At 39.3% G+C, this 25,142-nt stretch overlaps 1 protein-coding gene across 5 annotated transcripts in view; it reads left to right on the top strand.

Moving 5' to 3' along the window:
* The window catches only part of RPAP2 (RNA polymerase II associated protein 2), a 63,604-nt gene that overhangs the window by 220 nt on the left and 38,242 nt on the right, over nucleotides 1-25,142 (top strand). For 4 of the 5 annotated variants that reach the window (XR_007775455.1, XM_050962164.1, XM_050962162.1 and 1 more), the window contains exons 2-11: nucleotides 2,096-2,141; nucleotides 4,382-4,496; nucleotides 6,048-6,146; nucleotides 7,773-7,838; nucleotides 12,295-12,383; nucleotides 18,497-18,532; nucleotides 18,971-19,015; nucleotides 19,505-20,447; nucleotides 22,359-22,453; nucleotides 24,713-24,793. Coding sequence is in view for 4 of the 5 variants with exons in the window: in XM_050962164.1 (XP_050818121.1) it covers nucleotides 2,096-2,141; nucleotides 4,382-4,496; nucleotides 6,048-6,146; nucleotides 7,773-7,838; nucleotides 12,295-12,383; nucleotides 18,497-18,532; nucleotides 18,971-19,015; nucleotides 19,505-20,447; nucleotides 22,359-22,453; nucleotides 24,713-24,793 (1,615 nt within the window). In the remaining variant the exon portion in view is untranslated. The remainder of the gene's footprint in view (nucleotides 1-2,095; nucleotides 2,142-4,381; nucleotides 4,497-6,047; nucleotides 6,147-7,772; nucleotides 7,839-12,294; nucleotides 12,384-18,496; nucleotides 18,533-18,970; nucleotides 19,016-19,504; nucleotides 20,448-22,358; nucleotides 22,454-24,712; nucleotides 24,794-25,142) is intronic. The other variant, XM_050962163.1, reaches the window with a different exon arrangement.

The following is a 25,142-nucleotide window of genomic DNA, read 5'->3' as shown; positions in this document are numbered from 1 at the left end:
GGGTTGGCATAAACAGATTGAGCAATTGCTTAGGGTCCCAAGCAGCTCAGGGCCCCCCCCCATTATTAGTATGTGTTGAGGGGGGCAAAAATATTCCAGTTTAGGGCTCCCAGAGTACCAGCACTGGGGGCCTCTGTGCCTGGCCCTGGGCCAGGCCTCAGCCCTCTGGCATGGTCATCCCCACATCTGGCCTGGTGGTGTGTGCCTTGGCCATGGTGTTATACTCTATTGTGGGTAGGGCACTACCAAATAAAACGTGCCATGGACTGTGAAATCTGGTTTAACCCTGTGAAATCTGTACAGTATAGGGTTAAACCAGATTTCACAGGAGACACCAGCCTTTCTCAAGCTGGGGGTGATCACAAAATTATTGTAGGGGGATTGTGGTATTGCCACCCTTACATCTGCGCTGCCTTCAGAGATGGGCAGCCAGAGAGTGGCAGCTGCTGACCCAGGGCCCAGCTCTGCAGGCAGCAACGCTGAAGTAAGACTGGCAATGTCATACCATGCCATCCTTGCTTCTGCACTGCTGCTGGTGGCAGCACTGCCTTCAGAGCTGGGCTCCTGGCCAGCAGCCACTACTTTCCAGCAGCCCAATTCTGAAGGCAGTGCTGCCACCACCAGCGGTGCAGAAGTAAGGGTGGCAATACCATGACCCCCCTGCAATAACCTTGCAACCCCCCCACAATCCCCTTTTGAGTCAGGACCCCCACAGTTATAACACTGTGACATTTCAGATTTAAATATTTGAAATCATGAAATTTCAATTTTTAAAAATCCTATGACCATAAAATTGACACTAATGGACTGTGAATTTGATAGGGCACTAATCATGTGCCATGGTGGAAATTTCCATGTCTCATTGTTAGCGAAGCTTGGCAAAAGGGGGGTGTCTGCATCCCTGGGAAGAGGGGACGCTGGACAACGTTGATGTAAAGATGCTTGGCATTAGGCCACATGCACCAGCATCCACAGGAGTCACATGCTTTGCTCCTTTAGGGATGTGACTGTTGGCTGCAGCTTTTACTTTAGCTTGCTTCCATGTGAGGACCACATTGTGCAGCACCATTAAGGATGGTGTCAACCTAAGTTGTTTGAAACTAATCAAATAAAACAAGCCTATTTTCTGATCATTTAAGTGGCATGTTTTCAAAAAGCGTTAAGTGTTTAAAAAGCAATCTCCCCTTTTTTACATAATTCTTTTCTGCTCCTCTTTCTGTACAGACGTTTAGTTTCAAAAAGGAGTGACTGACTGCAAGGGAAACATTGAAATTGCTTTGTGTCAAGTACTGTTAGCCGCACAGAGAAGACAAGCTGGGGAGGCAGAAAGATATTGGAGAGGGGTTGGGTCTTTTCGGGGGCTTGATTCTAAAACTTGTTTTAGTTACAGGAAACAGGTTGCATCTACTCTAAGAATTTATCTAAAATTTCCTACGCCACCTGCCACTTGAGCTAGCAATGGGTTAGGGAAGAGGAGCTAGTGTAGGTCAAACCCCTGTTAAAGTCAGCAGTGTTCCACATAGGTGCAGGTGTGTGTGCATGTGGCGCTTGTTGCAGAATTGGGGGTCATATTATTTCACCCGTTCAGAGCAGATTCAGCCAACATAAGAGGGCAGAAAAAATAGTGGCAGCCAGTGCCTTCTCTACATTAGCATTTCCGCAGTTGCTGTCACCACTGGAATTACAATGGTGGGAAATTTTATGGACGAATCCCTAGGAAATACAGTTGGTACAAAATCTTCAGGCAGAAATGTGACACCACCATTCCCAGTTGATAGTGTCACCTTAACTTGTTTTTTTGGTCGATGTACAGTACTGAAATGATTTATTCCTCCCTGTCCTGTAGTTCACCAGTAGATAGTGTGCCAACTTATTATTTGGTCTTGCTGCTGAGTATTTAGCTAAAAACTGCGGCAACTATCCATTTAGACCCCGCAGAAGCACAGGTTTCCAAGCATTTGCTTATGGTTTGGCTTGTGTGCAAATATGTCTTCCTTGAGGCCATTTATGTATGGAAACATATGAGCCATAAATGAATGTTTTGTTATTTTGACAGTTAAAAGGTACATTGATTTATATATTATTTTATTACTAGGAAATAAACTATCAAGTATTTTGAAAAATGAAGATGTAGCACAAAGGTATGATATCTAACTGTTATACAGTAATAGCAATTGTTTACTTTACTTCAGAGTTCTCTCCTCTTTACAGAATGTCTTTGTGCTTTTTCAGAAACTTCAGTAACTATGTATAAGAGATACCTACTATTCTAATAATATATTTAGCAAGCTTGTCTGCTATTCAGCACCGTACGATGCTTTAAGCAATCCCGCAGATTTGTCTTGAGTTATCATATGCCCACCTTATCCTAAGGTAACAATTAATTACATTCACAAACTTAAGTGCTAAATGTTGCCTAGTCAAACATTCAAAAGTTAGAAAATGCCAGTATTAGAGCTGTCTGCAATCTTAATTTGACTTCTTTATGTGTATGATTACAGTCTTTAATTACACAATTACTTGCTATGTTTTTCCACAGAACCTCTACCTTATTCAGTGCACAGACTGGACAGTGCTCACGTAATGAGAAACCCCATTAAATAATTTGTTTTTTCCTTATTGTTTGGAGTGTGGTCTCAGGCATTATTTACTGCACGCTATTCAAATCTTGCTCTGATTGCAGAATTCTTACTTCCTCATGGGCTTTTATGTGGTGCTCATCACTGAAATATCTGAATGTTTCACGAACAATTTATTTTCACAACACCCTTTAGCTCAGAGGAGGTATTATTATCTCCATTTTGCAGATGGGAAAATGAGGCTCAGAGGTATTAAGGACGAAAGTATCCATGAATTTTGAGTTTCCCATTTTGAGATTCCTAGGGCATTTTTAGAGTACTTAGCATTATATAGTACAATATATGTTCAAAGCACAGCTTACATTGACTTCAGTTGTAGCTGTCACTGCTCAGTGCTTATGCAGATCAGACCCCTGGGTCTCAAGTCAGTCACCCAGAAAGTGAGGAACACACGATTAGGTTTTGTACAGGCAACCTCAATTCTGGCATTTCTTAACTTTTGAGAGCTTGACTTTTCAATCAAGAATTAACATTCTTTTAATTTAGCTCTTTATGTGTTATTTCCTAGGTTTTTTAAAGAAAGCAAACTGAAAAAAACAAGTTCCATCATGTGGAACTTCCAGCAGCAAGATTATAATTAGACTTGGATTTTTGTTGGTAAACACTAATTTCACCATACACGTGCAAACCAGCAAAAAAAATATTTCAGTTGATTATGACTGAAATTTATGGATAGGCAAAGTAAGAAAAATGGTGTTTGAGAGCTTATTTGAATTTGCTTTAAGGATATTCACTTTGTCAACATCACATCAAAATATACAGTTTGTGTTTTAATGGTTATAAAGTTTTAACTTTTTTAATCTGTTGTCATTAAATAATTGTCTTACTCCCTCTCTTGTCTCACCTCCATAATTTCCCACACTTGTGAACACTGAAATAGATAAAAATAGAAAAAAATGTTAAAACTCATCATTTTGTGCAGCTGTGAAAATTTAAATCTGTAAAAATCGAGAAAAAGATGCTTTAAAATACACATTCATATTATCCGTTGAAATTATTAAAAAACAAAACAGAACTCTGCCATGGCTGGTTGCAATCTTTAGATGTATAGCACAGACTTCTGCCTCTTGAGCTAATGGAATAATTGGTAGGAGCAGTATGTTGTCATCCTCAACGTGGTTCAGACACTAGAGGGGGATGAGATGCATGAAGTGCCGTTGAGCTTCACGGATATTTGCTGACAGCAGAGGAATGGTGAGACTTGGGAATCTTGGGTTCCATTCCAGTCTCCGTTCCACTTAAGGGCATGAAGGTTTTTCGCTATTAAAAGAAAAATGTCACCCACTAACTAGAGTACGTGTGGGGAAATATTTACATGCTGCTTTTCTTACAGTCTTGACTTCTGGATGTTGTGCTTCATTTAGTAAATCTTTTGCCTTTTACTTGGGCAATGGTTCAGAGTTACATATTAATCCTGTTTCAGTGATGTATTTACTTCCCAAATGAACGGTTTTCTCCAATAAAGTTTGTTCAGGCTGCCTATGGGAGAAGGCCTGGATACTTCTCCAAGAACTTGGGGGGCGGAATGCCATATCAAGTTTGGAAAACTCTCTTATTGGTTCCTGGTTGCCACAAAATTCTAGTCTAAGTGGAATACATTGCTGTGTGAGGTTGTCATAGCAAAATGCATACCAGATCATTAAAATGCTACACTTCGTATAGGAGACAGACAAAAGATATGTTTGATAGAATTGTGTATGGTAAAGTGGTGTCTATGTAATTCAGTATTTACTCTATTGTAGGAGGGCAGCACTTGAGGCTGCTATTAGAAAGAAGTTTGAATATGAGAAAAAAGCTCTGCGTATTGTTGAACAGCTATTGGAGGAAGATATTACAGAAGAGTTCCTTGTGAATTGCGTATGTGTTTCTTTTGCAAGTTCTTATACTAATTTGTGTCCCTAGCCTCTGTTTGCCAGAAGCTGGGAATGGGCGACGGGGTAGATCACTTGATGGTTACCTGTTCTGTTCGTTCCTTCTGAAGCGTCTGGTATTGGCCACTGTCGAAAGACAGGATACTGAGCTAGATGGACCTTTGGTCTGACCCAGTATTGCCGTTCTTATGTTCTTAACGTTCTTTTTAATTCCTGTAACAAATTTGTTTGGATGATCGAATGGTTATTACCCTGTTTCTCTTTCAGTGCTAATGTACCCGTCTCTGTTCTTGCTTTTAATATTTCCACTGTGAAAATATGTCTTGTTTTTAAAGGCCTGGTTTTGCCAGCCTTACTCATCATGAGTATTGCTTACTTAGGTGAGTAGTTCCACTGCCTTTAGTGGCTCATGGATTCCAGATTGATGAGTGTGGTATAAAAAGTTAGGAGCAGATCATCTCCTCTGTGGGAAGGGGCTTTACAGAAAGGCCCCATGGTACCACCCTTTGCCCCATATGACTTCTCTGGCACCACAGCTTCACTAGAGCAATGCAAAGACTACCCGTGCTGTGGTTGCCCTAGGTGAGGCTCTGCAGAAAAGATAATATAGCTCCAGGTTATATATCTTTTCTGACTACTCCCGGTTGGCCCTGCAGAACTTAATATGTGGCTGAGCTTCCTCTGCACACAGTAGGAGATAAAGTCATGTGCAGAGGGCCTGCTCCGAATCCATATATATATGATATGATCCAGGTCACAGATAGTATTATTCAACATGATGTAAGGGATATAGAATCTGTCCCATGGGGAATATATTATGTTGCAAGTATTAGCATGAAAGCGTTAAACTGAAACACTCTTGTGAAGATACCTGACAAATGCTCTATTATATTTTATCTCATGTATATGTTAAGTAGATCTGGGCAAGCATTTTTGCAGTTGAATCTGAGTTCAGCGTCTATAAAACAAGTTCTCTTCTACTTGGCGCTGAAAATTTTTGGCAAAGTATGCACCATGGCTTGGGTACTCTTGAAAAATATTTAGCTGGACAGACTTACCAAAAACATCCATATATTAGATGTACCTTTTCTTCAAATTGTGCCCAGGGCCATAAGCACAGTTATTTTACTCAATATTCATCACTTAAACAATAATATAAATGTAAAAGCATTAAAAGTGTCACTAGATTTATAATGTATACCATGTAAAAAGTGTCAGTTAAGCTATATGCACAGTGGGAATATTAGCCATTTACTGATAGAGAGGGAAACTGCGGAAATAACTTTAACACAAAGTTATCTAAGTAAAAATATAAGATATTTATAATAGTACTGTCTATACACTTGCTCTCATCTCTTACTATGTGTACTTATCCTATTACCATTTTTAATCTTTTAACTTCTGCTTTTTAAATAGTAGTGGTTTTACTAATTTTTTTTATGAACAAACCTAAGTATTCATGTACTTCTGAGTTTTGAGAGTTATGATACAGTGAATGCTTTTAAAGTAAGTCTGAACTATTTTCTAATGATTTTAGGGAAATTTTATTACCCCATCTCACTATAAGGATGCTGTCGAGGAGCGTTTTATCATCAGACTCTGTGGCTATCCCTTGTGTCGAAATAGGCTAAAAAATGTAAGTTCCGTCTTAATTAATATTTTGATGTTAAGAGTTCTTGAGCCTTTCTTTATCTTTTCCATTCTCTTTGTCATTCTAATCATATGAGCAGGAATCATTCTGTGTTACTCCCAGGTGAAGGTCCTGTTGCCCTCCCCTAAAATCTCTCTAATTAGGGGGAAAGATTGAATTTGCTTATTTGGCTAAAACTACTGCATGACTGAATCCTTTGTCATCTTTGTAAACTAACAAAGAATATTATGGATTCAACATTATGGATTCATGATTCCAGCTGTGCAACAGGAAAAGTTTATTTCCCATCCTAGTGTTTTCTTTTCAGTGAAAGCACATATCTCTATGGGAAAAGAGGCTTATAACGTTTAAAGACAATATTTCCCCATGGATTCATTTTAGAACTGTTTATCACTTGTCTGGATAGTATGGCTTCATGGGAGCCTCACTACTGTGTAGTTATATTGGGGGACTCAGAGCGATCTCAGAGGTATAGATCTATCTGCATAGGCCCACAAGAAGCATAAATGAGACTTCAGAGACTGAAGTACAGTTATATAAACTGTGTTGTAATGCTAGCTGCTGTATAGTAGGTAACTAGTTAAATCTGTTTAATGCTTCTATTATAAGTAGGAAATAACACTTCCTAGATTTAAAAAGTAACATTAATGCTCTCAATCCCTTAATTTGACACTTTAAGTAAGTAAATTTCCATGGTATTGGTATTTGGACTCTGACATCTAGATCTGCTTGTTTCTGGAGTTTAATCTCTCTATTAATGTCACATCATAATACAAAATAGGACTAGCCTCTGTTGTACAATTGAAGTCTAATGACAGTACTAACAATTTAGTAATTCCAGTATGGCAAATATAGTCAGGAGAAGAAAAAATAATCTGTGTTCTCCTTAAACTAAAGTGAAAGATCTATGTCTTACATGTTTCTAAGACTCTTATTTCCATGGGATAAAAGCACTATTTCGTATAAGATTTTCTAGATCAAATGTTAAAGGATATTGCTAATTTAATAGATTTGGGCACTGTATCTAATCATTAGTTCCAACTTATGCTTTTATAACATACAAGAAAGTCTATTTGTGGGGGTCTGGGGAATGCAATTTCTGTTACATGTTTGAAATACTTCAATTAAATACTGAAGACAGATGACCGGATTGTGTCATCCAATACCTTCATACAGAGTGGAGGATGCTCATGATTTAGCACTATTTTCCCCCTTCCTAGCACTTGGCAAAGAGCTCTCTCCTGGGTCGGGCTTACATGTTAGAAGGGAGGAAATCTCTTACATAGTCCTTCCTCTGGCCCCACAGAGATTTACCTGGGCTACTATTTTAGCTGCTCCGTGGAGCCATCTCTGTATTAATCAGAAGGCGTGCCTTGTAGGACAGCTTCATAGGAGCCTCACTAGTGTGGAGTTAGAGTGCGGGACTCACAGCTAGCACAGAGGCTCCATACAACAGTTACGCATGAGTAATGTTACTCTTGCAGGTAGTCCCATTGACTTACATATTCTAGTCACCTAATTTGTAACTGTAATTTTTAACTTGTGATTTAAAACAAAAGATTGATCTAAAGTTGTTATCCTGGTCTCATTGGTAAGTATATTCCTTTTTAGGTGCCAAAACAGAAATACAGAGTTTCAACAAAAACAAACAAAGTTTATGATATTACAGAAAGAAAGGTAAGGTTTCAAGTCTTCCTCTAACATGTATCTAATTTTGTCTTAAGTCTCCTACATTTATCTTTGCAACGGCTTTCTTACCAAACCAAACCTTGTTTAATCACCAATATACATTTTCATAGATTCATAGATTCTAGGGTCAGAAGGGACCAATGTGATCATCGAGTCCGACCCCCTGCACAAAGCAGGCCACAGAACCCTACCCATCCAGTTCTGTAGCAAACCCCTAACCTATGCCTGAGTTATTGAAGTCTTCAAATTGTGGTTTGAAGACCTCAGGCTGCAGAGAATCCACCAGCAAGCGACCCATGCCCCACACTGCAGGGAAAGGCAAAAAACCTCCAGGGCCTCTGCCAATCTGCCCTGGAGGAAAATTCCTTCCTGACCCCAAATATGGCAATCAGCTAAACCCTGAGCACGTGGGCAAGACTCACCAGCCAGCACTCAGAAAAGAATTCTCTGCAGTAACTCAGATCCCATCCCATCCAACATCCCATCACCAACCACTGGGCATACTTATCTGGCGATTAATCAAAGATCAATTGCCAAAATTAGGCTCTCCCATCATACCATCCCTTCCATAAACTTATCAAGCTTAATCTTAAAGCCAGATATGTCTTTTGCCCCCACTACTCCCCTTGGAAGGCTGTTCCAGAACTTCACTCCTCTAATTGTTAGAAACCATTTTGTTATTAGCAAAATGGGTTTTACAGACCTGTAGAGTATAAAATAGATAACCACTCGGTCTCTAGATGCTACCTATCTTTTAAAGGAAAATGCTGTATTGTGCTTATATTTAAAAGGAACACAGTGGAGACAGTTGCACTCCAACAGAAAGATCTTATTTACATGTTAATTCAAATCTGACAATACTGATATCTTGCAGAATCATTTGTGAGCAGGTGGCTTTCTCAGCCTCCTCCAAATCAAAGATTACATAGTTTCATAGGGTCAGAGTTCATCCCCATCATACAGCTGGATTTTAATTGACAAAGAAACTAACAGCATAGCACAAATTCCATCTTAAGCCCACCAAGAGCTTGACTACTCCTAGTGTTCTTTTTTGATTACTCAGCAACATAGACCCTATTTCTAGGCAACTGCTCTCTTATATTAGGTACAGAGTTCATAAACTGTTTGCAATAGTGAATCCCTTGGCATTTCCCAGCAGAATCTGTGCAGAATAGCACTGCCAACCTATTATATAGTCTAAGATTTTTCTCTCTCTTCTCTCCATACATAATGTCCATACTGGGTCAGAGCAGTGATCCATCTAGTCCTATATCCTGTCTTCTGACCATGACCAGTGCCAGATGCATCAGAGGGAATTAATAGAACAGGGCAATTTCAAATGATCCATCCCCTGTCATCCACTCCCAGCTTCTGGCAGTTGGAGGTTTAAGGACATCTGAAGCATGGGGTTGTGTGCCTGATCATCTTGCCCATTAGCCATTGACAGTCTTATTCTCCATGCATTTATCTAATGCTTTTTTGAAGCTAGTTATAATTTTGGCCTTCACTATCCTATGGCAATGAGTTCTTCAGGTTGACTGCATTGCGTGAAGAAATTCTTCCTTTTTGTTTTAAACCTGCTGCCCATTAATTTCATTGGGTGACTCCTGGTTCTTGTGTTATACGAAGGGGTAAATAACACTTCCTTATTCACTTTCTCCACACTATTCATAATTTTATAGACCTCTGTCATATCCCCCCTTAGTTGTTTCTTTTTCTCAGATGGACAGTCCCAGTCTTTTAAGCCTTCTTCGCATATCCCTAATCATTTTTCTTACTCTTCTCTGTACCTTTTCCAATTCTAATATATCTTTTTTTGAGATGGGGTGACCAGAACTGCATGTAGTATTAAGGGTGTGGGCATACGCTGGATATATGTAGTAGCATTATGATATTTTCTGTTTTATTGTCTATTCCTTTCCTAATTGTTCCTAACACTGTTAGCTTTTTTGACTGCTGCTTCACATTGAGTTGATGTTTTCAGAGAACTATCCATGATGATTCAAAGATCTTTCTTGAGTAGTAACAGCGTATTTAAACCCTGTAATTTTGTATGTATAATTGGGATTATGCTTTCCAAATGTGCATTATTTTGCACTTATTAATATATAGTTTTGATGTCCAGTCACCCAGGTTAGTGAGATTCCCTTTGTAACTCATTGCAGTCTGCTTTGGACTTAACTATCTTGAGTAATTTTGTATCATCTGCAAATTTAGCCACCTCACTGTTCACACTTTTTTCCGGATCATTTATGAATCTGGTGGCTGCATCTTACAGGTGTGGTCAGATGTTTGGCTGCGTGTGTGTGTTCTTTCTGCGTGCTGTACTCACCCTGGCCAGATAGCCCGTACAACAGGCTCCAGTTAAACTGCCCAATAAATCCACAGACTCAAGTCGTAGTGAAGGCCTTTGTCACGTTTATTGTTAATGAAGCACGGTCCTAATGTCTTGGATCAGTGGTTACAGGTACACTAACACATGTATGCCTGTTGCAATGGATTAGCTCAGTTAATGGTGGGACTTTCCATTATCCCCTAGGCCAGCCAAAGACACTCCCTCCGAGATAACTTATTTGTATCTGTGCATTAAAATTTATGTATTATCCCTGATGGATTTGGATGCCACTCGTTACCGTATACATATTGGTTTGATCAAAACATCTCTATCCATCATGCTGTCATCCTGACCTTATCTTTAGGATGGGTCAGTGTGTTCTTGTTATCTTTGGGGAACGTGTTTGGTATCGAGGTGTTCTGGTACTAGGGTTGCCAGGTGTACAGTTTTCGATTGGAACGCCTGTCAAAAAAGGGACCTTGGCAGCTTCGGTCAGCACCACTGACTGGGCCATTAAAAGTCCAGTCGACGGCACAGCAGGGCTAAGGCAGGTTTCCTGCCTGCCGCAGCTCTGCGCGTCTCCCAGAAGCAGCAGCATTTCTCCCCTCTGGCTCCTACATGTAGGGGCAGCCAGGGGACTCCGCACGCTGTACCTGCCCCCAGCACCGGCTCTAAAGCTCCCATTGGCCAGGAATTGCAGACAGGGCAGCGCGCAGAGCCACCTAGCCATGCCTCCATGTAGGAGCCAGAGGGAGGACATGCCTCTGCTTCCAGGAGCTGCTTGAGATAAGTATCGTCCGGAGCTTGCACCCTTGACCACCTACCCCACCCCTGATCCCCCTCTGAACCTCAGCCCCAGCCTGGAGCACCCTCCTACACCCTCATCCCCAGCCCCACCCCGGAGCCTGCACCTCCTGCTGGAGCCCTCACCCCTCCCGCAACCCAGCCTCCTGAGCCAGCCCAGTGAAAATGAATTAGTAAGGGTGGGGAGAGCGAGCGACGGGGCGTGGGGGTGGAATGAGGGAGGGCAGGGCCTTGGAGGAGGAGCAGGGCAAGGATGTTTGGTTTTGTGTGAGTAGAAAGTTGGCAACCCTATTTGGTACCATCTTTCTGGAATGTGTTTGCTTATATATTTTTATGCCTAACACTACGTTAGGAATGTATGTTTTTGCAACATCAGCCATGTTCTTGCCAGATTCTGTGAGCAGGGGCTGCCTCTTGCTCACAATTTAACTTTGCTTTATATTAGCAAGTTTTAACCATTACTTTAGCTCAGGCCTTTGATACAAGGGCTTATATTTCGGGCCTTCTTCCTACTACAACAGGAAGCACTAACCACCTTTTCTAACCAGGTCCATTCACTGCTTAAACTGTTCTTCCATCTACCTTTTAAAATCTTTAGTATTTTATTTAATTCCTCAATCTTATACCTTTATGGGGATGGGGAAGTGTTGTGGTGCAGAGGAAAATAAAGTGGCAGGAGTTGCAGGTATAATTTTATATTCTGCATTCTTTGAACTTCATGTTTTGAGATACAGAGCAGAGGATGAGATCCACAAATCCAGCATTTGTTCTTCCCAGAGTTGTGAATTGTCAGTTCTCTTTTAGATAGCATTCCTTTTACTTCTGTAAAGAGTGCTCAATTTAGTCTAACATCAATGGCTAATTGCTCATTCAAAGTTCAACACTCGCAAGATTACAAATAAAAAAACCACTTTTGCATGGGAATTGTACTGCCTGTCTGTAAACTGTGCAGTACGCTCTTGGAGGCAAGGATCATGCTTTCCTCTATGTTTTGTAGAGGTCTGACTTCTCCGTTTGTGTATTGTCAAGGACAATGTTGGTGCTTAATATGTTAAAAAAAAAAAAAAAAGTGCAAGGAGAAGACCTATAAAGTTGCAAGGGCTTGGTTGAGGGAGCATGTTTTTGTTTTGATGTTTTTTGCATGATGGATAATTTGGCAAGGCACTTGTTTTAGTTTGGTAGAAGCCTTTACTTGGTGATAGGCTCTTTAAACGTGTGAATTCTGCTATCTACTTTCTTAATAATGTAAATGAAGATTATCCATTTATACCAATATAAAGATACTTTAATATCGTATTTTTCCAGTGTTTTTGCAGCAATTTTTGTTACAGAGCATCTAAATATTTTGAAGCTCAGATTCCCAAAAGTCCAGTGTGGATGCGAGAAGAAGAAAGGTAATTTGTTCACTTGTTCTTTTTGTTCTATTTGAGTTCAGGTACAGTACAACTAGGTGTGAGACAATAATAAATGATTATACTGAAACTGAAGAAAATCTAAAACTATAAAAGGCTAATGAGGTGTGTGTTATAAAAGTTGTATATGTAATCAAGATGGTAATTTTACCGTATTGACATGATTGGCAATATAAATGCCAGTTAACAAAATTGTTCAGGATCTGCTCTGGAGAAGTCCTGAGAAACAACTATTCCTATTAACTTCAAAAAGTCCTTAAGATTGGAATAGGCATTTTTATAAAATATACTAAGGATAGGATTAATTCATTTTATCCTATTTCAAGAGTTGTTCTAATCTTAACATAGCACTGACACTGGATTTGAAAAATGTGCATCAGAAAACAGAATATAGAACTACAACAAATAGCGGTACTACATCTTAGGCAAAATCCTAGTTTCACATTCTTTTAAGCAATAGATATGGGGAAAAAGGCAACATGCATTTTGGAAGGGTGTAATTTTGTCATTTCTCTTGGTAAATTGTCTGCTTGGGTAAGTAGGGAAATAAGTACTTGAAATTAACCAACCAAACCACTGGATGTCACCATTTCACAGTACAAATACCTGCCTGGAGAAAGGTCATGCACGTTTATTTAACTTACTTCAAAAATATTCTCTGACAGAGTGGTTTCCAGAATCTCCTGTATTTAGCTCTAGTTCTAAATGGGGAAAAAAGCTAAAACTAAATTTTGAAACTGACCAGGTTTGCTAAGAATTGCCTAGACTGTAAGCTCCTTAGCACTGGGGCTGTCTCTCATTACTAGCACTCTGTTGATGTTATATAAAAATAGTTAGATGTAAACATGCAAAGACTCTCTGAAATCCTTTCAAGAGCAAAGAATAAAGTATCTCATTGAAAACCTGCAAATGGAGAATTTTGTGTAATACTGCAATATAAATAATAAATCGTATTTTTGACATGTTCTATTGTCATCTTGAGATTTCAGACTTAAAACATTGAGATGAATGGCACAGTTCATATCCATCAGAACTATTGTTTCAGGCTGTCTGTGGACTGAAGACAGCACTGCATTGGTTTTCATGTGGTTCATGTTTAGAAGGTTTCCTTGCAGCCATAGGAGCTAGAAACAATTTTAAAAATAAATATCCAAAGCAGTGGTTGTCAGCCTGGGGTTTGTGTACCCCTGGGGGTACGCAGAGGTCTTCCAGGGGGTACGTTAACTCATCTAGACATTTACCTAGTTTTACAACAGGCTACATAAAAAGCACTAGTGAAGTCAGTACAAATTAAACTTTCATACAGACAGTGACTTGTTTATACTGCTCTATATACTATACACTGAAATGTAAGTATATTTATATTCCAGTTGATTTATTTTATAGTTGTATGGTAAAAATGAGAAAGTAAACAATTTTTCAGTAATGGAGTGCTGTGACACTTTTGTATTTTTATGTCTGACTTCGTAAGCAAGTAGTTTTTAAGCGAGGTGAAACTTTGGGATTCACAAGACAAATCAGACTAACTTCTGAAAGGGGTACAGTAGTCTGGAAAGCTAGAGAGCCACTCTCGTAGAGCACTGTTGGTGCTGCAAACGAATGAAAAAGCAAGCTAATTTTAAGTCCCAATAGACACATTTTGGGAGGGAGGAGATCCATCGGACACTTCTTAAATGGGCAGAAATTGTCAGGGTGTCTTTCTAAAAGCAATATTAAATTTTCCTTTTGGTTTATAACAGAAATGTATTTCTGAATGTACTGGATATATTGACTGCTAAACTTTATTTTAAATCAGTAGTGGGTTAGAATTAGGACTGTTGATTAATCGCAGTTAACTGAAAAAAATTAATGATGATTTAAAAAATTAATCGTAATTAATTGCACTATTAAATAATAGAATACCAACTGAAATTTATGAAATATTTTGGATGTTTTTCTACATTTTCACGTATATCTATTTCAATTACAACATAGAATACAAAGTGTACAGTGCTCACTTTATATTATCTTTTATTACAAATATTTGCACTGTAAAAATAAGAAATAGTATTTTTCAATTCATCTCATACAAATACTGTAGTGCAGTCTCTTTATCATGAAAGTGAAACTTAAAAATGTAGGGGTTTTTTGTTACATAACTGCACTCAAAAACAAAACAATGTAAAACTTAAGAGCCTACAAGTCCACTCAGTCCTACTTCTTGTTCAGCCAGTCACTAAGGGTGTGTCTACACTACGGGATTAGTCCGATTTTACATAAACCGGTTTTGTAAAACAGATTGTATAAAGTCGAGTGCACGCGGCCACACTAAGCACATTAATTCGGCGGTGTGCGTCCATGGTCCGAGGCTAGCGTCGATTTCCGGAGCGTTGCACTGTGGGTAGCTATTCCGTAGCTATCCCATAGTTCCCGCAGTCTCCCCCGCCCCTTGGAATTCTGGGTTGAGATCCCAGTGCCTGATGGGGCAAAAATCATTGTCGCTGGTGGTTCTGGGTAAATGTCGTCACTCATTCCTTCCTCCGGGAAAACAAAGGCAGACAATCATTTCGCGCCCTTTTCCCCTGGATTGCCCTGGCAGACGCCGTAGCACGGCAACCATGGAGCCCGTTCAGCTTTTTTTTTACTGTCACCGTATATGTACTGGATGTACTGTAGCGCTACACAGCAGCATTCGTTTGCTTTTGCATGATAGCAGAGATGGTTATCAGTCGTTCTGTACCATCTACTGCCATTGTAAATTGGCAGTAAGATGACGGTTATCTGTCGTTCTGTACTGTCTGCTGCTATCATGAGTGCCCCTGGCTGAGGTCGGCCGGGGGCTCAAAGGCAAAAATGGGAATGACTCCCCGAGTCAATTCCTCCTTTATGGTATCTAAAAATAGTCAGTCCTGCCTAGAATATGGGGCAAGTGTACTAGAGAAGCAGTGTATCAGAGAGCACAGCTGCTCCATGTCAGATCCTGCAGAAATGACGAGCTGCATGCCATTCACGGGGGTTGCCCCTGCAACAACCCCACCCGTTGCTTCCCTCCTCCCCAACCTTCCTGGGCTATTGTGGCAGTGTATCCCCTATTTGTTTCATGAAATTATAAAGAATGCAGGAATAACAAACAGTGACTTGTTATAGTGAGATAAAATGAGGGGGAAGCAGCCTCCTGCTGCTATGACAGTCCAAGCAGAACATTAAGCGGTGCGGGGGAGAGGAGCTCAGCATCCCGCTGCTATGACAGTCAAGGCAGTACAGAATCTTTTCTTTACACATGAAAGGGAGGGGGCTGATGGAGCTCAGCCCCCAGTTGCTATGATGAGGATGGTTACCAGCCGTTCTGTACCATCTACTGGGAATGACTGAGAATCATTCCTATTTTTACCCAGGCGCCCCCGGCCAGCCTCACCTGAAGCAGCCAGGAGCACTAACGGGCTGATGACAAGGATGGCTAGCAATCCTACTGCACCATCTGCCACCGGGGAGGGGAGAGGAGCGGGTACTGCTCTTCACTGCCGCTGCATCGCATCTACCAGCAGCATTCAGTAGACATAGGGTGACATTGAAAGAAGTCAAGAAACGATTTCTTTCCCTTTTCTTTCACATCAGGGGGGAGGGAGTAAATTGTCGAGCTATACCCTGAACCATGCCGGACAATGTGTTTGAACCTACAGGCATTGGGAGCTCAGCCAAGAATGTAAATATTTTTCAGAGACAGCTGTGGCCTGTGCGATAGCTGGAGTCCTCAGTACCCCCTCCCTCCCTCCATGAGCGTCCATTTGATTCTTTGGCTTTCCGTTACGCTTGTCACGCAGCACTGTGTAGCCTGGAGATTTTTTTCAAACGCTTTGGCATTTCGTCTTCTGTAATGGAGCTCTGATAGAACAGATTTCTCTCCTCATACAGCAATCAGATCCAGTATCTCCTGTACGGTCCATGCTGGAGCTCTTTTTGGATTTGGGACTGCATCGCCACCCATGCTGATCAGAGCTCCACTCTGGGCAAACAGGAAACATAATTCAAAATTTCGCGGGGCTTTTCCTGTTTACCTGGCCACTGCATCCGAGTTCAGATTGCTGTCCAGAGCGGTCACAGTGGTGCACTGTGGGATACCGCCCGGAGGCCAATACCGTCGATTTGCGGCCACACTAATCCTAATCCGATATGGTAATACCGATTTTAGCGCTACTCCTCTCGGGGAGGAGTACAGAAACCAATTTAAAGAGCCCTTTATATCGATATAAAGGGCCTCGTAGTGTGGACGGGTGTACCGTTAAATCGATTTAATGCTGCTAAAATCGGTTTAAACGCGTAGTGTAGACCAGGCCTAAGATAAATAAGTTTGTTTACATTTATGGGAAATAATGCTGCCCACTTCTTAATTACAATGTCACTTGAAAGTGAGAACAGGCATTCATATGGCACTATTGTAGCTGAAGTCACAAGATATTTATGTGCCAGATGCACTATAGGTTCATATGCCTCTTCATGCTTCAGCCATAGTTCCAGAGGACATGCTTCCATTCTGATGACGCTTGTTTAAAAAAAAAATTCATTAATTAAATTTGTGACTGAACTCCTTGTGAGAGAATTGTGTCTCTCCTGCTCTGTTTTACCCGCATTCTGCTATATATTTCATTTTATAGCAGTCTCGGGTAATGACCCAGTACATGTTGTTCATTTTAAGAACACTTTCACTGCAAATTGGACAAAATGCAAAGAAGATACAAATGTGAAATTGGTAAAGATAGCTACAGCACCCGACCTAAGATTTAAGAATATGAAGTGCCTTCTAAAATCTGAGAGGGACGACGTATGGAGGATGCTTTCAAAAGTCTTAAAAGAGCAACACTCTGATGCAAAAACTACAGAACCCAAACTACCAAAAAAGAAAATCAACCTTCTGCTGATGGCCTCTCACTCATGATGATGAACATGAACATGCATTGGTCTACACTGCTTTGGATGGTTATCAAGCAGAACCTGTCATCACCATGGATGCATGTCCCCTGGAATGGTGGTTGAAGCATGAAGGAACATATGAATCTTTAGTGCATCCAGCACTAAATATCTTGTGACACTAGCTACAATAGTGCCATGCAAATGCCTGTTCCCACTTTCAGGTGACATTGCAATTAAGAAGCATGCAGTATTATCGTCTGCATATGTAAGAAAACATGTTTGTCTGAATGATTGGCTGAACCAGAAGTAGAACTGAGTGGACTTGTAAGCTCTAAAGTTTTACATTTATTTTATTTTTGAATGCAGGGGTTTTTGTACATAATTGTACATTTGTAAGTTCAACTTTCATGATAAAGAGATTGTACTACAGTACTTGTATCAGGTGAATTGAAAAATACACATCTACCTCGATGTAACGCTGTCCTTGGGAGCCAAAAAATCTTACCGTGTTATAGGTGAAACCGTGTTATATTGAACTTGCTTTGATCCACTGGAGTGCGCAGCCCCCCCCGGAGCACTGCTTTACCACGTTATATCCAAATTCGTGTTATATCGGGTGACGTTATATCAAGGTAGTGGTGTACTATTTCTTTTGTTTTTTACGGTGCAAATATTTGGAATAAAAAATAAAGTGAGCACTGTACACTTTGTATTCTGTGTTGTAATTGAAATCAATATATTTGAAAATGTAGAAAACATTCAAAAATATTTAAATAGTATTCTATTATTGTTTAACAGTGTGATTAATCACGATTAATTTTTTTAATCGCTTAACAGTCCTAGTTAGAATACACGATGGTTTAAAAATGAGTTTTTCAGGTGGTATGATAAAAACTTCCCCTAATCATGATTGTGGAAATCCTATTCAAAGTTGCAGGAACCTACCATAAGCAAACACTTACATGAGTAAAGTTGCTTGTGTGTGTACGTAGCCCTCTTTGAGTTCTATGGGAAGAATAAAGTTAGTTACCCCACTTAAATGTTTGCAGGGATCAGCCCTAATGCTGTATATAAAAGCTCCAGTTGTTCATTTTTCAGTATCAGTTGGTGGGAAACTGTTCGAAAAAAATGTTTCAAAAATATCTGTTACTGTGTCACCTTTGAAATTCCTTTTTATTAAATCCTTAATCTTTTTTTCTTTTTGGCAGACCACCAGATATAGAACTGCTGAAGGAGGGGCAAAGGTACAGCTGAATCAATTATTCTTGCATTTAACGTATTCAGAGTTGGAAAGGGAAGCCTTTGATTTCCTGTTTTGCTGCAATATATAATGTACCATTATTGCAGACCACACAAAGAATATTTGCCTTGTTTAGCTTTTCCTTTGTGATGCTAAAAAGAGTATTTGATCTGTATGATTTAGTGTACAGCTGCTCGTAGCCTGTAACTCTTAATTGAAGCTGTTGAAACCTGACACAAACGTAATGTTTGTACTCTGCATATTTTGTACCATCGATTCTTTATAAACTAAATGGTACCAATTATATGTGTTGAAAGCTTCTGTGAGTCTTAATATAAAACATTTATATCTGAAAAATATAAATCCTACCACTCTTTGTTTGCTTCCACCTCTTTGTCAGTTCTCTAAATTGTGATTTTTTTTTTCATGTTTTCCTCTACAGCATTTGGCCATTAGGGGGCAAACTCACATATTCCTGCAGAAACAAGTAATCTACCATCCCCTTATTCTTAATCAGCATACTGTATTTTATTCATATAATGGAAAAATGTGGCTTAAAATGCCTGTGTTCACTCTAGAATTTTAAGGTGCTAAAATTTGGCAGCATAAGTCTGACCTTACGCTCTTTTTTTCTTCTAAATTTTGTCAAAGCAAATATATTTTGTTTTTTCTTTTCCTCCCTACCCCTCATTTGCAACATAAGATGTCTGCTGTATAGTATCTGCAGTAGTCATCTTGATTACTAAACACTAAAACTCCTTTACATTTGAAATTTTTTTCTTAGAAAACAAATCTTATTTAGATCTCTTAGTAAGGGTCTAATTCTTAACGTTAAATAAAACAATACACCGTTGCTAGAACAAAATTATTTGTTCATTCTTAAAGAAGATGCTATTCAAAATCATCTAGTTTGCAAATGCTATTATAACTGAAGTCTATGATGTGTTTTAATGATAGTCTATTTCTTCTGTTACAGTGGCCGGTCTGGGGAAGAAGTAAAACTACATGATGAAGTCATTAAAGTCTCGGATATTGAAAATCCTAAGACGTCAGCAAGCCAGTGTGACTCTGGTTCCCATAGCACATACAGTGACAGCAGCAGTGATACTGAACAAGAATTTGTTTCCTCTATTCTACCAGAAAATCGATCAAATGCAACCAGTCTGGTGCAACCATTGCACAAAAAAAGTATACTCAAAAAGAAGCCTATTCAAAATATAAACTCCACGCATAGAGATGGAGACCATAGAGTGATAAATGTCACCGAACAATTGAGTGAGTGCAAATTAGATATCCAGGAAAAAAAGAGTTCTTGTTCTGTTACTGACATTTCTTCAGACACTATTGTATTGGAAAACTTAAAAAATCCAGAAAACTATGAAAGTAGGTGTAATGGTTCACAAGTAGTTTTGCTAGGTGTGAGCAAAAAGGGGGCAGAACAACTCAAAAAAATACTTGCTAAATCAAAGCAGCATATCAAACCTGAAATGAGTGCACCACTTGATTCCCATACTGCTACACGTAATGTGTTAGATGTGCTTAAGCAGACATTTATTGAATGGAGGACTGAAGAAACTTACAAGTTTCTTTGTGGTTCCAGCTATGCTACTGTACACTTACCAGAACACACATCCGCTGTCAACTGTGAGAAAGAAGAACTTGATGAGGATGACTTAGAAACAGCAGATGACCTTAATGACACTGCTGCTGCTACAAGGGAATCTAAAAACAGTTTGAACCAGTCTTTGCCTTTTGGGGGCACAGGTGCAACAGTTAAACCTTTGCCTAGCTATGAAAAACTAAAAGAAGAAACAGAACTATTAGGACTAAAAGTAAAGGAATTCTATAAAGGAAAATGCCTCTTGTCTGAAGAAGCAACAACACAGGCGGAAGGAGCGGAGCATCCTAGCAGTGTTAAAGTAAGAATCCTGAAAAACTGGACTGTTCAGTTCTGTATGTTTATACAGTGCTTAAGTCAATGGGGCACTGATCTATATGGCCTCTAGATGTTACCACAATATAAATGTTGATAATAATCTAATAGTAAAATTTCAGCATTGACACCTGTGTGTCACTCTGAAGCTAGAATGTCTGAGTCCATGTGATTAGAGAGACAAGCTGGTGAAGTAATATCTTTTATTGGACCAACTTCTGTTGGTGAGAGAGAGAAGCTTTTAGCCAAACAGAGCTCTTCTTCAGGTCTGGGAAAGGTACTCCAAGCGTCAGAATTAATTCCAAGGCGGAACAGATTGTTTGGCATAAGTAGTTAGCACATATTCTAATCTGAAGGATCATTCAAGGTAGAGTGGCCCATTAAAACCTCTGCAGTCATAGGACAAAAAGCAGGGGTTAGCGTATTACAGATTGTTGTAATAAGCCATAAATCCAGTGTTTCTGTTGAATCCATTTTTTTTTAGTGTCTAGCAGAGTTATGAATTTAACCTCCCAGGCTCGTCAGTGTGAAGCAATGGAAACAGTTACAAGCATGGCTGAGAGCTCTTTTTCTCTAGAATATCACCAGTTTCAGTCATCACTGGGATTTGCAGTCTGTTCCTATATGTACTGGTAAATGGAGGCACATGACTGTACAACTTACACCTGTGCGACAGAACGGGCTTTCAGCTAGTAATAACAATAATTAAGGATGGCCAGCTTCTGAGCAATTACCTAGGTTTTGACTAGCTAAAATAATGAATTCTCAACAGCTTCTTGTTAAGTTACAGAATTTTATGGACTAATCAGCTGTTTAAGTGTGCTTTAACCTTGTACAAAGCACAGAACGGAAGCACTGCTAAACTGTGCTAATGTAAGAACGTTAAAGGTTAAATTAATTCTATCTGGCCATTGTGCAGATGCATAGAGGGAAGAAAGGATGGAAGGAGTATTTTCCTCCATCCTGCCTCTGTGGCCTCTGTGCGAGGACCAAACACAACCAACATCCCTGTTCTCAAGAGTACTGGAGCAAATGCTTCCCTCAGAATTGCAGAGACTTCCCAGTCTTTCAGATTTCAAATATTGCAAGGAAACATATAGCTTTGGGAACTTTTTCACTTTCTAGGCATTAAATCATCATGTCTCGGAGCTTTGCATCTCTTCCTGTCTGTCTTCTGGTAGGAGGATTTATAGACACAAAGAGATGCAAAACTGTATGAGGTTTCACCTCTTCCAAGTCGAGTAGGCCAGCTCTGAACATCCAATTCCTTTTGTCTCCATCATATGGAGACAGTACTCTGGGCTGACTAGACTAGGTTACACATTTTCTGTTGGTGTTTGTAGTTCTGGGTTTCTTTAAGTTTTAGGAAGTTTTCAATATGAGAAGGAGTAATTTTGCAAAAGCTTATTTTTATTAAATAAAGTAACTGTAGTGTGCTTACATAAGATTCCCCCTGAAAAGTTGTCATTAGTTTTATGGCACCCTCCGTAATGGCTTCTGAAGAAAGGAAAAAAATAGTTTTGTAATATAGGTAGGCCTGGCTTGACATGGGAATCTCAACAAGTAAGCAAATTGTAATTAAGGCTCAATTTAAATAACAGTTCAGTCCTTCAGGAGCTCATGCAGTTCCTAACCATTCCTGTCAACTACAACTTCCACTACTCTGAAGCCAGATCATTATTTCTAAAATCTAGCCTTTAGGTTTTGAATATTCTTTCCTTTCATGTATGTAAATACTTATTGCACTTGTGCCGTTTTTTTCTGCTCAGAAACAGTAAAATTTAACAATCAATAATTGGCCACAATATTGCTTTGATATATTGACTGACTTTAAAAAATTGACTTTAAAATTGAAATGTCTACCATGTTTTCATTATGTTTTTGTATTGTAATGTAGGATGATCAGCAGGGTGATCCCATCCTCCCGCTTGTAGATTCTCATGCCCAAATGCAGATTCGAAAGCAGATAGTTCTTGAAAAATTGAGAAAAGTGTAAGTATCCCTTCTTTCTCTTTGAGTACTTATGACTAAATTAAGTCTCCAGCCCAAATTAGCTCAGAATGTGGCTGCCCACTCATTAATCAGTGCCACATATATTGAGCACATTATACAAGTGCTCTGCGATGTCCATTTGCTGCCTATTAAATTCCATCCAGAAATTAAAATATAAGATAAAACCATAAATTTGTTAATGAGCTGGGATTTAGTTGCTTGAGGTATTGTCTCTTTGTGTGTGATACAGCTGTGGTTGTTCTTAGTGGACATGCTCAATCGGACAACCTCCTGGGTCACAAAGCAAGAGCCTGCTGGCAAGGCATCTTACAAAAGGAACTTGCCCCTTTCTTAGGTGTGTCAGAGCCCATGGTTGATAAGCTTCTGCTCATGTTGTAAAGCTCATTATCCTCCCTTCGCATGGGGGGAGTGGGGTTTTCACAGGCTTGTGGGAGTTGTTGGTGTTTATAACTGTGGAATACATTCCAGTGCAATTTATGTATTTTGTGGATTTTAATGTTTGCTATTGCAAATATGCATGGAGCTTAAATAAGGGATAAGTGCTTTCAAGAAGTCAAAATGATCTTGTTGTCTAGATGGAAAACTAACTTCTTTTCCTTATTTAAAAGAGTTTTCTGATAGACTTAAAAATATGAAGTATTGCTAAAAACGTTAACACACTAACTTTTAAAGCTGAACTGGAAAATTTGCTCAATTATAAATGACACTGTTTGAAGCAAGAAAAGTAGCGCTATGTCTTGTACGGTATCAAGCATATTGTCACTAAACAGATATCGCGACATCTAGACAGAAGAAAGCATAGTTTTGAAAACTGTTACATAGTTCCAGCAAAGTTCTCACTGAATCAGTTTCTTATATAGATGGCTGATGTGATGAGGCTCATGTGATTTATTTTTTTTTTCTTTCCCCTGCTTTGTCCCTGCCTCCGCTGGCTGTAGACAGCCAGACTACATTAAAGCCTGTCTAAACTGAATTTTAAAAGTTTCCAAACACTATTCCCTTCTCATCATAGATAGGGCTTTTGTGCACTAAAGAAAAAAGCATACTGCAGTTCAAGGTCCTATATACATTGGCACTAAAAATGGCTAAACCAGCAAGGTTTAAAACCATATAAAATTGTCTCCTACTAACCCACTTTGCCTAAGCAGTGCAGAAAAGAAACAATTTAAGGACCATGAATAACAACTTAGTCTAAAACATTATTATTTTTAAATGGCTATGGCTTGTCTGTGTTGCCTAGGCTACCTTGGCATGAGCCCCTCCCCCACACCCCTTTAAAAAAAAAAAAGTTCCATTAGCATTTCTTGTCAGAACTGCATTGTAACAAAATTGATGATTATTAATCAGAGATCCTAAGAAAACTTCCTAGTATTTCTGCCAGAGTGAATGTCATCACAGCTACCAAGAGCATGGTTTGAAATAGTTTTATTATATTATAAATCCATGTTCTCATTTCTTCATTAATTTATCACATCTGTCACTTATGCTAAACCTTCTCATACTTCAAGCAAAGGGTGAATTTAATTTGTACTGTCTTTGCGCTCTGTATGTGTGACATGGGCTCTCAGCTACTAATATACCTATATAATAATAGGTATATTCTCTGGATCTGGCTGCTAATTCAGTTGTGTAGTTTCCTCTGGCTACTTCTTTTGAACCCAAATAAAATTATGAGAGTAGGAACATTACTCACTTAACAACTAAATGAATTAAACAGCTATGAGCTGGGTGCAAACTTTAAAGGAGAGTACAAATGCCATCTCTCTCCTAAGTAGATACGTTGTAGGTATATTATATCCTCCACTTGGAGACTTAATTAAGAAAATTAAATTATTTCACTGCCAAAGAAATCTAAATATTGCAAATTTGAAATAGTTTTGACACTTAAAATTCCAGTCTTCCATATTGTAAACCTAATTGCTTTTGTAAGAATGCCTTGGCATAACTGACATTGGAAGCTAATTAATGACATAACTTGCTAAGCAGCAAGTATATCAAAAGTCTTATCCTATTATGCTCTTCTCCAATAGCTACTATAGAATGCAGTGACATTGCAGCAATGCCTTCTCTAATAAGTAAATCTGAAGTGTAAACTATATGTCAGAGCTAAAGCTCAAAGAAGTCAATACAAGTCTTTCTAGTGATTTCAGTGAGCTTTGGATAAGGCCCTATATGAGGAGCAAATGGTTATGTATAGAAAGAAAGAAAGAAAATAACGTAATATCCTTTTGCTTCTAGATTGCCTGCAGTTTTGGGCCCTCTTCAGATTACACTAGGTGATGTTTACATGGAACTGAAAAATCTTGTGAAAACTTTCAGGTAAGTGTTGGTCTTTTCAGGGATTTCTCCTGATTGAGTAAATAACATCTAATGTAGACACACATCAAAGGAACCCCAGTGAAGATTTGCCTTGCTTCAGTAGTAGGTCAGTGTAGGTAACATCGTGTTCCCTGTGGACTAACAAGGCAGCCCCATCCCCTGCTCCACTGACTGTGCTCGGGTCACTATGAGTATTTTATATATTTTTAAGAAGTAGGCCAGTGGTCTCAGGAGGATGCTGATGAGTCCTTTAAAGATACTATTGCCCTGTCATCTCCTATTAAGCATGGGCTTTTGAGATCTGTCACTTCCTCAGTGCACCCTGCAACTGGGCTAAATGGGGTATGGG

The sequence above is a fragment of the Gopherus flavomarginatus genome, chromosome 7 (genome assembly GCF_025201925.1).
Source record: "Gopherus flavomarginatus isolate rGopFla2 chromosome 7, rGopFla2.mat.asm, whole genome shotgun sequence".
NCBI lineage: Eukaryota > Metazoa > Chordata > Testudines > Testudinidae > Gopherus > Gopherus flavomarginatus.
This window is presented reverse-complemented; position numbering and strand designations above follow the sequence as displayed.